This window comes from Moschus berezovskii, chromosome 2, assembly GCF_049115385.1.
Source record: "Moschus berezovskii isolate FMDL1 chromosome 2, NW_MosBer_1.0, whole genome shotgun sequence".
Lineage (NCBI taxonomy): Eukaryota > Metazoa > Chordata > Mammalia > Artiodactyla > Moschidae > Moschus > Moschus berezovskii.
In genome coordinates this window covers 72,133,047-72,146,755 of record NC_142461.1, presented here as the reverse complement: position 1 = coordinate 72,146,755, position 13,709 = coordinate 72,133,047, and the positions used below count along the sequence as shown (strand labels likewise).

Here is a 13,709-nt window from a genome sequence, read left to right as displayed (position 1 = left end):
TATTTAATCCTTCAGAATTGAGGCACATAGAAAGTCGACCCATAAATTCCTCAGAAAGCTTTGTTTCTGCTGAGTATATCATGTCTTCAAAAAAATAATAATATATAAAAGCCAGAGAACAAATGACCTTGGTTCACCCCAACACCCTGTGTGCAGTATCTTATTTCTAAGGTAAGCTGGATTCTTTCCACTTTACTAGAGAAAGAGGATGGATTTTCTCTACAAATTCAGTGAACTTCATCCCTCCCAACTGGCTTGACTCCCATGTCTGCATGCTTTTGGTTTCATAGCCAGTTAGACATTTAACAAGTACAATAGTAATTTGATGCTGCAGCTTCCTGATCCCCAGACTATGGTACCACCACTGCTCTCCAGCCACCCAGCCACCCTTGAGATGTGTAAAGCAGTGTGATGAGATGTCTGGCAGATTCCTGTCTGCCAGAATGGCTCTTCCACACAGTAAGTGCAAATAGGAAATTTTGTCAGGTTTCTCAATTGGCAGAAACCTTAAGCGAGATATCTCTCTTTCTCAGACTTGCTTTCATCACTGTGGTTGGTTCCCACTGTCTGCCCCTGCTTTTTTTTTAATTTGAAGTTATTAATAAATGATAAAGAATGTAAGCAATCTGCCCTGGTGAGCAGCAACGCTGCCCAGACATTCACTGATTCATCAAACATTTATTCAGCACCTTCTAAGCGCCAGGCTCTGAGAAAAAAGAGCTACTTGAAGAATGATCATTAAAAGATGAACCCACTACAGTCTTCCTCTTTGACAACCAAAGGATCTAGGGGTTCAAAATTCTAGCTGACGGGGCTCAAACCTGAAAATTTTGAACTCCTCAAACAGAAAATTCCAGAAAACTCCAGATAAAATTCCATGGTGCCCTGATCATGGTAAATTTCCTAATTCCTGAGCCTTAGCAGATGTTAATAAATGGTGGGTGAATTCAGGAATGGCTGGGCCTTGGGTAAAGGTCTTAGAAAGTGGGACTCTTCACAGAGAAGTTTCCAGAAATTAGGTTTGGAAGATATAACTAAGGCAGGACAAGTGTCTACCTTGGAGCCTCCTTATCAGAGTTCAGAGAATGTATGCTTTCTATTGTCACATAACAAATTAATATAAATTAGTATCTGAATTATTATCTCACAGTTGTGTAGATCACAACCAGAGCCAGTATGGCTGGAACCTCCTCTCTGGGTCTCACGGGGTCAGCCAAGCTGAGTTATTTCTGGAAGCTCTGGGGGGAAATGCACCTCTCAGTTCATTCAGATCCCCATTTCTTTGCTGGCTGTCAGCTCCTCAGGACCACCTACCTTACCTGACAGTGGTTCTACACATCTGCAAAGCCAGCAGTGGAAAATTTCTCTTACCTCCCACCCATCTTATGATCTGATCTCTGACATGCCCTGTATCTGACTCCTAGACCTAGATTTAAAGGTTCTTGTGACTTGATTAAGCCCTTGCAGAAAATCTCCCTATTTTAAGGTCAACTGATTTGGGAACTTAATTACTTCTGCAAAATCCCTTCACCGCAACGCCTTGATTAGTGTTTGACTGAATAAGTGGGAGCAGGTGTATGTACACAGGGGTCAGGAATTCCAGGAGCCATCTCAGATTTCTGCCTACTGCAGAGCAGGGTCGGGGGAAAGACAGGTAGAGCCAAAGTGACTTCCTGAGGATTGCAGTTTGTGCAATCTCCCTCCTACCCAAGGGCAAAAGTCACCGTTGGGGAATTTCAATTCTTTCACCTTCGAAGCAGCTCCTCCTAGGTGGCTCAGTGGTAAATAATCTGTCAATTCAGGAGACCTGGGTTCGATCCCTGTGTAGGAAAGATCCCCTGGAGGAGGACGTGGCGATCCATTCCAGTATGCTTGCCTAAATAACAACATGAAGCCACTCACAGCCACTGTGTACCCAGACCAGTAGAGAAGTTTGAAAAAATACGAGTATGCAAAGTCCCTGATCTCAGGGAGCCCCAAGAATAATTGGGTGACAACACCTGTGATGCTATCTGAGAAATGGGGCCTCAGAAAGCTCATTATTCATAGGAACATCAGTGTAGAAAGGCTTCAAGGAAGAAGTGGGGACTTGAAATTGTCACTGAAGAATGAGTACACTGAAGAATGACCATTGCACAGTGGAAATAAGTTAGAGCACGGGTTCCCAGCCTCCAGGATCCAATGCCTGATGATCTGAGGAGAAGCTGATGTAATAATAATAGAAATAAAGTAAATAATAAATGTAATACACTTGAATCACCCTGAAACCATCCCCCCATAGGTCCTTGGAAAAACTGTCTTCCATGAAATTGGTAGCTGGTACCAGAATGGTTGGGGATCACTGAATCAGAGTGACCATGACCGAATCAGCTCCTAACCAGAGCCTGTGTGATATGTGGGCAATTAGGGCTGGCATGCTGGGGACATGCGAGGAGCGGAATGGAAGCCTTCTCTGGCCATAGAAGGCTGCAGTGACAGCAAGACTTGGACAAGCCAAGAGCCAGGGACCTGGATAATGGCAGGAAGAACTAACTGGCATCAGCTGCTCTTCCAGGTCTGTGTCCCCACGAAGGATTGTCCCTTTTCTACTCTGGGAACATGACCAGGCCTGTATTCTGACTTCAACTGCCGTGTGACAAATGCTATCACCCTAGGAGCAGCAGCACATCCTTAACTATGCATCTTCACCCCTTCAAGCCCTTCACTGACTTCCAAGGAGACATGGCAAACCCCTTAGCCCTTATGGTCTTATCTGGAACAAGCTGCACGGTGGTAGATCTCGTGTACCAGACTGGGCTGGTTACATGGCAAAGGGAGAGCTACAGAGTTTAGAGATCCTTCTGAACCCTCCTGAAGGCTTAAAAGAAAACTGCCTCAAGAAAAGGTAAAGAAGTCCAGCTTCTGGGCTCAAAACTGAAAACAATACCTTTGGACAAGGCAGCACTTGCTTCTTGACTTCCCTGGGCTGGCAAGCCGTCTGGTTAAGATTTGAGGGAAATGGCTACAAACAAATGCAATTTAAAGGGGAAATAAAAACATTGGTTAGCGACTTCCCTGGTGGTCCAGTAGTTAAGAATCTGCCTTCCAGTGCAGGGTTTGTGAGTTTGACTCCTGTCCAGGGAACTAAGATCCCACATGCTGCAGAGAAACTAAGCCCACACTGTGACTGCTGAGCCTACGCCTGCTTGCCGCAACGACAGAAACCCACACACCACAGTGAAAGATCCCACATTCACCAGCGACCTGTGCTCCAACTAAGATCTGACACAGCTAAATAGTAAACAAACATTTTTCAAAAAAAAACACATTGAATACTTTTAAACTATTTCCCCCACTTCATCCTCTTTCCATTACCCTGAGGACCCTCTTATCAACAGTGGTGAAAGGGCCTGCTAAGAAGTAATTTTTCAAGGTGTCTTATTCCATTACCATCCGGTTAAACAGAGTGTAACAAGGACTGTTAAACAGCACCCTAATCACTTTCACTGTAAGGTAACTCTTGGCAGGTACATATGGTGAACACTGACATTTAAGGGCTGATTAACACAGACTGTTCCGTGGCTCAAGAGAGATAAAATCTTTAATGTCCTCCACAATGTCTTCACTTTTCAGAGGCCTGGGCCGGATCAGATCCCTTTCAAGAGAGCATCTCGGGATTACCTGGTGGTTCACTGGGAAAGAATACCCCTGCCAATGCAGGAGACACAGGTCCAATGCCTGGTCCAGGAAGATCCCACATGCCTTACAGTAACTAAGCCCGTGCACCAAAACTACTGAGCCTATGCTCGAGAACTTGAGAACCACAACTGCTGAAGGCTGCGAGCCCTAAAGCCCGTGCTCTACAACGAGAGAAGCCACTGCAACGAGAGCCATCAAACCACAATGAAGAGCAGCTCCCACTCTCTGCAACTAGAGAAAAACCCACACAGCAACAGAGACCCAGCACAGTCAAAAAATGAGTCTTCAAAAAAAAAAGCACCTTTACATTTGGCCTAATCCCCAAAACTGTGAGGAATTATAAATTTCCAGAGGAATGCATGCCCAAGGGTAAACAGAACATCATTTCCAATCCCAAGCTCAGGGGCATTTAAGTATTTATTCAGTCAACAATTTTCCGGTGAACATCTGCTCTGTCTGGAGAAGGAAATGGCAACCCACTCCAGTACTCTTGCCTGGAAAATCCCATGGACGGAGGAGCCTGGTAGGCTACAGTCCATGGGGTCACGAAGAGTTGCACACGACTGAGCGACTTCACTTCACTTCTGCTGTGTGCCAGGCACTACACTATGGATGAAAGACAGTGGAAAGTAAAGAATAGCTCCTGCCCTGGAGGAATGAGAGGGAAAGCAGACATCAATCAAATGATTTCACCACTAAATGTAAAATTTAACTGTTGAGTCTTGTTTCAAGGGAGGTTTAATCAAGTCAAGGAGGACGGACCATGCTTCCCAGGAGAGATCGGAAAATGCTAATTTGGTGAAGGGGCTGGCAGGGTGAGGTCGAGCATGGAGCAAGGCAGAAAAGCATTTCAGGCAAAGGGAACAACACACGCCAAGACCAGATGGTGACAGCAAGTGAGCCTGGCCATGGTTCACCGAAGAACTGAAGGAGGGGGTATGGGGCAGAGCAATTAAGTGGTGTAATGGACTGAACTGTGCCCCCAAAATTCATGGGGTGAAGCCCTAACCCCACAATGTGACAATGTCTGGAGACAGAGCCTTTAGGGTAGTAATTAAGGTTAAACGAGATCAGACGCGCTGGGCTCTAATCCAGTTAGACTAGCTTCCCTATCTGAAAAGGAAACCATACCAGAGATCTCTGTCCCTGTTCCCACCAATCAAGGGCCTGGGACTCTGTGAGAAGGCTGCTATTTACAAACCGAAGAAGTAGTCTCACAAGAAACCATCCCTGCCATCTCCTGGCTCTCCAATTTCTAGCTTCCAGAACTATAAGAAAATAAATGTCTGCTGTTTAAGCCATGCCACCTGTGGTATTTTGTCATGACACTCCAGCTGACTAATACAACCAGAGAAACACACCCCTTGAAGATGAAGGGGCAGCTGACCATGAGGTCCCTGTGTTAAGGATTTTATTCTGTGACCTTGGAGCAAAAGGAAGCCACTAAGGGACCTGAACATATGCGACTGGGAATGGGGGCCTCAGTGGGACCCCAGCGGCTGCAGCATGATCTCCCTAGCCAGGCATAGACGCAGACACTCCCCCAGTGGTGACACATCCAGTCAAGGTCCCTCAGAGTGGAAAACGGACCCCAGGAGCTCAAGCTCTTTGAAGATCCCTGCAAAGGAAGATGCCAGCAGCAAGCAGGGCCCAGGTGAGGCTGAGCACATCGATTTACAAGAACTCACAGTGGTATGTGACCAGCCTTATCTCCAGCGTTCAGTATGCAGCTAAGGAGTAGAAGCAGAGAGTCATCTGGCTCGTGCCAGGGTTGCAGATCAACAGGGGAGGTGGATAGAAGGAAAAGGTGGAGAGAGATGACAGTGTCATCCAAGTGGTGGGTCAGAGAAACTTGCCTAGGAGGGCGAGACAGGGCTCTTTGACACCCAATTCAATATTCTTGCTCTGTGCTGTCTCTACACGCAAAAAGGCTTTTATTCTGAGTGGTTTTAGCATTAATAAGCTGAATGCACTGCTCAGTGAAGGCCTCCGCTGTCTTATTACACTTTGCCCCCAAGAGGCATGCAACTAAGACAGATGAACAGATTTGCTAATGAATGGGAACTGGGCTTCCAATATTCCCTTCCACAGGAACGATGCATCTCTCCAACAGAGAAATGAAATCACTGAGGCAGCCTGATTATAAAACTAAAACAGCATCATTATGTCTGTGTGCCAGGGTGATCGCAGGACACTTGGAATTTATGACAGACATCACAAATAGAAAAATAAACACGGAACACCATTTATTACAACCACATCCACCCCGGTAAAGGGAGGAGGTAGGAATCTGAATTCTTGAGACAAAACTATTTTTTTCTTGAAATATCCAAACATTTGAGTCAAAATAATCTCACATTACAAATGTCACTATTTTAATTTTAGTGATATTTCCCTGAGAAACGGAGTTGGCATAGCCCTTTATACAGCAGAGAAAAAACTTTGCTAAGAAAATTAATAACACGAACATGATTGTAAGACCAGAATTTAAACTAGTCAAGAAATAACTATTTAAAAATTCTTTGGACACTTCAGAGTATTTTAAGGCATTCATTTCCATGTAATCAGTTGATACACACAAGGCTATAGAGATTGATTTTTCAATTAATTATATTTCTGCGTATGGTCTGCACATAGGGTGCAGAATTTCATGAAGTCAATGAAAGGAAAGCTGCAGAAACACAGGAATCAAATGACAAGCCACTGACAAACGAAGGTCTAGCCAAATTAGACCAGTTAATCCTTAAAGGAGGGGAAATTGACAAAGATGATGCTAGGAAAGGAGCTTCAATGAGGGTGAATTAAACAGCAAAGAATTAAGAGAAGCTCTTGGGAGAAAGCTTTCTTTATAAGCTTGCTGTTCTAGAAAATCAAACACAATGGCTATCAGACCTCTTCTGTCAGAAAAATTACATCCTCCAACAAGCATTTGTTTCATTCTGGGGAAAAAAAGTTATTACAAGAATCCACATATGATTAGAAGCCACATTTAATAAAATATGACTAATTTCATAATTTTCACTGTTCACAATGACGTCCCAATAAAACCTCTTTTCATGGGAAATTTTGGACTTCATTTTATTTATTTTTGTAATTGGATGATAATCACTTTGCAATGTTGTGTTGGCTTGTGCTGTACGATGCAAATCAGTCATAATTATATATATAATTATTTTATTTTAATTAAATATGTATATATATATATATATATATATCTCCCCTCCCTCCTGAGCCTCCTTCCCTCTAGACTCCAGCTCTTGTCAACATCTCAGCTTCCTCCATCTCTCCTATGAATACATGACTTTGACCTCATATCCGGGGTCTTAAGACCCAGAGGATATGATTCTGATCTCCTTCCTGCTTCTCTCTGACTCACCCCACAAATAGTCAAATACATATCAATTTTCTTTTCAGAATAGTTCAGTACAACGGCAACTCTCAATTTTTCTTTCCATCCAATACACATGATGGACAAAGTCCATATTCAACATATCCTCCACAATCAACCCAAATTGATGTGCAATTCCATCACTCTCTGCAGCTCCTTCCCTTTCCCTCTGACTTGGGAGAGCAAATCAGAATTAAAAAAAAGAAAAAAAAAAAACTGTACTTATTACAGAGTCCTGGTGGCTAAGACTGTAAAGAATCCACCTACAATGCAGGAGACCAAGGTTCAATCCCTGGGTTGGGAAGATCCCCTGGAGAAGGGAATGGCTACCTACTCTAGTATTCTTGCCTGGAGAAATCCATGGACGAAGAGCCCGGCAGGCCACAGTCCATGGTCTTGCAAAAAGTCAGACACAACTGAGTGACTAACAACACAAGCCTCCATGATGTTTAATTTTTTAATTTCACAATCATCTGTAAAAAAAAAAAAATTCATAACTGTCTTTGAAAGACAATCACTACCTTATAGATCCTTAGAAAGTAACCGTAACCGAGCCTCGATCACTTTATGCTCTTGGAAGCTACCGATTACAACACTTCTTTTAAAATACTCTTATTTCACTTTGAGTGGGTGACCCCTGACAGCAAACCACATGGACAACAAACACAAACATGAATGTCTGTGGACCAGGCATTGCAAAGAACTCTGAGTGAGTGTTCAGAAAGACAAGATGGAAGGTCTGGGAAACCCTCTTGAAAGGAAGGTTCATTTTGCATATTCTCAACATCTAAGGCTTTGAGAGACAAATGTACCAGCTCCTTGCTGACTTGGCATGGTACAAGTCATATTCAGTTCAGTTTAGTCACTCAGTCGTGTCCGACTCTCTGCGACCCCATGAATCACAGCACGCCAGGCCTCCCTGTCCATCACCAACTCCCACAGTTCACTCAAACTCATGTCCACAGAGTCGGTGATGCCATCTCATTCTCGGTCGTCCCCTTCTCCTCCCGCCCCCAACCTTTCCTAGCATCAGTCTTTTCCAGTGAGTCAACTCATTGCATGAGGTGGCCAAAGTATTGCAGTTTCAACTTTAGCATCAGTCCTTCCAATGAACACCCAGGTTCGATCTCCCTTAGAATGGACTGGTTGGATCTCCTTGCAGTCCAAGGGACTCTCAAGAGTCTTCTCCAACACCACAGTTCAAAAGCATCGATTCTTCGGCGATCAGCTTTCTTCACAGTCCAACTCTCACATCCATACATGACCACGGGAAAAACCATAGCCTTGACTAGACGGACCTTGGTTGGCAAAGTAATGTCTCTGCTTTTTAATATACTATCAAGGTTGGTCATAACTTTCCTTCCAAGGAGTAAGCATCTTTTAATTTCATGGCTGCAATCAGCATCTGCAGTGATTTTGGAGTCCAAAAAAATAAAGTCTGACACTGTTTCCACTGTTTTTCCATCTATTTCCCATGAAGTGATGGGACCAGATGCCATGATCTTTGTTTTCTGAATGTTGAGCTTCAAGCCAACCTTTTCACTCTCCTCTTTCACTTTCATCAAGAGGCTTTTGAGTTCCTCTTCACTTTCTGCCATAAGGGTGGTGTCATCTGCATATCTGAGGTTATTGATATTTCTCCCGGCAATCTTGATTCCAGCTTGTGCTTCTTCCAGTCCAGTGTTCCTCATGATGTACTCTGCATATAAGTTAAATAAGCAAGGTGACAATATACAGCCTTGACGTACTCCTTTTCCTATTTAGAACCAGTCTGTTGTTCCATGTACAGTTCTGACTGTTGCTTCCTGATCTGCATACAGGTTTCTCAAGTCATATTAGCAGTGACCATACAGAAAGAAATATGTCCAGTACTGATTTCTTACTGAGCTGACAGGAGCAAGAAGGGACACTCCTGTGTCCAGAAATGTGCACTTTCACATTATTATTGTTCTCTCCTGCAAATTGCTTGAGGGCTAGGAGGTGTCTCAGCATCTCTCTCTTGCTCAGACGTCCCAATTTGTTTTCCTTATTCACCAGCAAGAACCTCCGTGAGACTGAGGCATGATAACAAAGGATGCAGAAGGGGAAAATGAACAATATTTCCTACACAGACTTCCTCATCTTGGGTAGATTTATGAATTTCCCTTCGGTTCTGCAGAAGTTAGCCTTTTTTAACAACAAGAGGAGAAAATCCTTAATTGTTTTTTTTATTGCCTCCAGAACTCCAAAGACATCTTGTGCTGTGCTGTCATTTACATTTCACATTAAATGCAAAAGATGCTTGAAATGAGCAAATATTTGTTTTAATTTGATACATCTGTTAACTGAAGTGCTAAAAAGACAGTTAAATCACTATATTAAATTCAGCGATTTGTAAACAATTTATATTTTCATTTGTTCTGTGTTAAAAACGCCCCCAAAGCATACATTTTTATGAAACCCACAAAGTAAATTGCATTGTATCAATCTGATGGATGTAGACCATGATCCTTTCCTCTTCATTCCATTAATTTATTTCCTAACTTGAGTTAATTAGTGAGGATCCTATTTTCAAAAGCTCTTTGAAATTCACTGGGAGAAGGGGACATTTGCAAGAACTGCTCTGCAAACCTACTGCAGAGGCAATGGGCTAAATACAAATGGTAAATCCCCCAAAGACATCACCACACATTGAGCACCTGATTGCCATTCAACAATCTATGCAGGGAACACAGTGGGTGATTAATACATAGTTGTTACAAGAAACAGGAGACAAGGAGAAGGAAAGAATGAAGGCAGCTGAGAGAACAGATTCATTCTCAGCAATTAGTAATTGGAAGAGATGGTCTTCAAGTTCCTATTTATCTCTCCCTGAAAGTCTGGGACATTCTGATTTCATGTCTGAATGGAGACAGAACTTCAACTTGGAGGCAGACTTTGACTTGGAACGATACCCACTAGGAGAAGAACAGACATCTACTGAGAGAAATTTTTTTTAAAAATATTAATAAAAAGAGATTGGTATGATAGAGAACAAAGAGAAATCAATTATTTTTGTTCTTGGTCAAATGGAGTCTTACTTCCCAAATTAGAGTGGGAGGTAATGTCCTGTACTCAAAAAAGAAAAAAAGGAAATTTCTTCACACTAAAGTATGAGTTACTGCAAACAATTTAAGACATGCCTAAAGGTATATGGGGGAAGAAAGAACTAGTCTTTCAACAGATGTTCAAACAAATTCAATGTCTTGTTTCTTCCTAGAATATTTTGGGCAGAAGCCAGTGGGTAAGAGAGATTGAGTCAGGTTGGGTGCCCTGCGTAAGTCCCTGGACAATGTCACCTGATACAGACACCTTTCTCCAGTTTCCAGAAAGGTTGCAACATCTTATCAAAGTCCTGCTTTATTTCATTTTCCCTTCCCCTTGAGCCTATGAAAAAGCCAGAGGCAGCCACTTATTTCCCTGCCCTTGTAATAACAGAGAAACAAATCTTGACTCTTTATTGGATCTGTTTCTTTTACTTTAACATACGTATTCTATCACTTTTGCTACAAGAATGTTGCCTATAGCATGAAATATACAGGATGGACCACTCTCAAGGCTCTAATGTTTAAAGACATAACGTTTTCCCATTCATATAAATAGCTGCAGAACAGAATAACATTTGTCCTATTGCAGGTTTATAGGAACATCATAATCTTATCAACCTTACCTGTACACACAGTTGCAAAAACAAAGGATTACTAAACAGAGAAGCTTGCAACAACCAACCATACCCCTTCCCTTTTAACAAAGAAGCTTGAATTCTAACTCAGGTAAGATGTTTCTATGGGACACTAGTCCACCATCTGCTCAGTCTGCTGGCTTTCCAAATAAAGTTGCTATTCCTTGTCCCAAAAACTTGTCTCTCAATTTATTGGCCTGTCATGTGGTGAGTGATAGGCAACTCCAAAACACCCCGGAGAAACAAGGTTAAAATCTGGGAGCTGCACTTAAGTGCATTTTAACTAGGTTCTCTCTAAGCCTGAAATTCCTCTTCTATGAAATGGAAATATGTCAAAAGCACAGCTCCCTGATGCAGAATCAGGCATCCCTAACCCTCAAACCCCCTTCTCTCATTTTGCACAGACACAGTAAGGTCAGGCCCACTGTACAGACACACCGGAAGCCAGGGGTAGGGCTGGGCCAAAACCAGGTTCCTGTCATCCCTCTTCAAGTGCCTTCCATCCTGCTTTCTTGTCTAACTTTCACCCTGGAACCTGTTTCTCAGGTTTCCCACACCAAAACAAACAGCACCATGATTTATTCCTCCACGGATGCCACACTGGAGAGGGGACTGGGGAGAAAGGGAAACATTTGTTCCATCAACTCTCCCTGGACTCACACTCACACACTCACAAGGATATCTTTTTCTCCTTTCTGCTAAAAAGTATTTTGAAAGACCCTTTGCTGTGTACACTTAGTGTGTTTCTGGGAAAGCCCAGTCTCTCAAAGGGTGGCCACCAGGACTCTGTTCTAAGGTCTTGGGGGCTACTGATCATGGGCCCCTTCCCTTCCTGGCCCACAGAAGGATCTGACTCAAAATAGTTGCATCACAACAAAAGTTTGGGAAACAAACCAAGTTCTCTGCATGGAAATTGGGTATCAATCAAGTCGCAGGAAATCTGGGAAGCCAGATTTTCTGATTCAGACAAACAAGCCAGCCCACTCCTGCTATGCTTCTGTGCTCTGATAACAACCAGACCCACCATGACGAACACTCAAGCACTACCCAGAGAAGTGGGTGTCTGAGAGCTCCACTTTCTTAAGACTTGGGTAGGAAACCACTTTGGGGAAACAAAGTCGCAGCCTGGAAAGGGTATTCCTGACAGCCTTGTTTCTGCTAAGAAGGACAAAAACGGGAACAAGGTCTAACTGCCTGAGAAAGGTTGCCTGGGGTAAAGATGGGCTAGATAAGGATGCTCCCTTCCAGCCCTGCAGAACTCGGTCCTTCTCAGAGGACTTTCACCTGTCCCAAGTTACCTAGTTCAACCCTCACATTTCTCAGTACTATCATCGCCATTTCACCTAAGCTTCCGGCCAGCTGTGACTTGGCCAGCAGTCACAGAGCTGCCACTGGTGAACGGACCTAGACCTTCTGACTATAACCCCAGTCTCCAAAACAGAGAGAAGAAACATCCAGAGGCTTATATGCCTGCCTCTTCAACCTCAGTGAACGTAGGCTCACACTTGTAAGGCAAGGCTTGGGTTAAGAGGACCATGGGGGCAGAGGTGGGGTGGGGGTGAGGTCTGCTCCCAGGAGGCTCTGCACCCCGGACTCACTCAGGAAGATGATGGTCTGCCTCCGGGCGCTCCTGCTCTCCTGGCTCTCCAACTTCCTCAGCTGCTGCTGCCGCCCTTGGACAGCCAGGGTGCCCTGCTTACTCCTTCTAAGCGCCTGCATCATGCTCCAGCACATGAAGGCCACGGAGACCAGGACCACAAGGTAGACCACAAAGGCACCGAAGATGCTGGACTGGAACACAGTCCAGCGGGTGGACAGGCTGGTACAGATAGACATGTTGGAGCTCTCCGGTTGCTCATGGTGGCGTGTGCGGGAGCGGTTGCAAGTGAGTCCCCGTTGAGTGGGCACGTTCACCAAGGGGTACTCAACTCCCATGGCAAAAAGCAAAGGCAGCGCCACTAGGGCGGAGGTGACCCAGACGAAGCCAATCAGCAGTTTCACCTGGCAGGGCCCCGACATGGCCTTATACCTGAAGGGGTGGCAGATGGCGATGTAGCGCTCAAAGCTGAGGGTCAGCACGTGCAGCAGCGTGGCATAGCTGCAAGCCTCAAAGAGGAACGTGTGCACCTTGCAGGACACGGGGTAGCTGGGTGTGGTCAGGGGGTTCCAGATGATGCTGTAGAATTCCATGGGCATGCCGATGAGGAAGACCAGGATGTCGGAGCAAGCCAGGCTTACCATATGATCTGTCACCTCCTTCTGCAGGTAGCCTTTCTTCTGTAGCACCTGGGTGACCCGAATGGTGACACTGTTCCCCAGGATGCCCACCACGAAGATAACCAGGTACACCACGATGAGGGTGATTTTGATCCAGGTGGCCACCTCGAATTCGGGAACGTGGCTGTGATCAATGACCTGGGAGCAGTCCCTGCTGGGATGGCTTGGGGAAGCCATGAGGAAGACAGCCAGCCAGGCAACTGGGTCCAAAGACCTTCTCAACTTCCCTTCCTCCTCCCTGAGGAGCCCAAAGTTCTAGGCTGCAACTCACCGGAGTGGGCGCAGGGCTTTCTCCAGCTCACCTGGAAAAGGTAATTTGGGATTTCAGGAGCTTTTATGGAAACTTCCTGGGGCAGCCAACCTAGCCGAAGCCGGAGGCGTTTAGGGGTGGGGTTTTGGGGGGGGGGGGTGGTGACTGGGCCGGGGGTGGTGACTGGGCGAGGCGTGGTGAGCTCAGAGGAAGGAGGTTCCAAACTCGCTGCAGCACGTCAGCCCACAGCCCCCAGCTCGCAGGCCCTTCCCCTCCTGGTCCCCCGCGCTCTGCTCGGCTTCTCTCCGGCTCCCCTCCAAGCCACCTGGCCTTTACTGGTCAAACCCACCCTCCGGGAGCACGGTCTCCCGTGCAGAGGGGCTGGAGGCCGGGTGGTCAGCGATTAATCATTAACT

The 13,709-nt window shown here is 45.1% G+C and overlaps 1 protein-coding gene across 1 annotated transcript in view; it reads right to left on the bottom strand.

The window, feature by feature from the left end:
• Positions 1-13,430, bottom strand: part of GPR39 (G protein-coupled receptor 39) — a 282,449-nt gene extending 269,019 nt beyond the window's left edge. Inside the window, exon 1 of the mRNA XM_055397869.2 lies at positions 12,365-13,430. Within this exon, the coding sequence (XP_055253844.1) occupies positions 12,365-13,220 (856 nt within the window). The 5' untranslated portion in view covers positions 13,221-13,430. The remainder of the gene's footprint in view (positions 1-12,364) is intronic.
• Between the last annotated feature and the right edge of the window lie 279 nt (positions 13,431-13,709).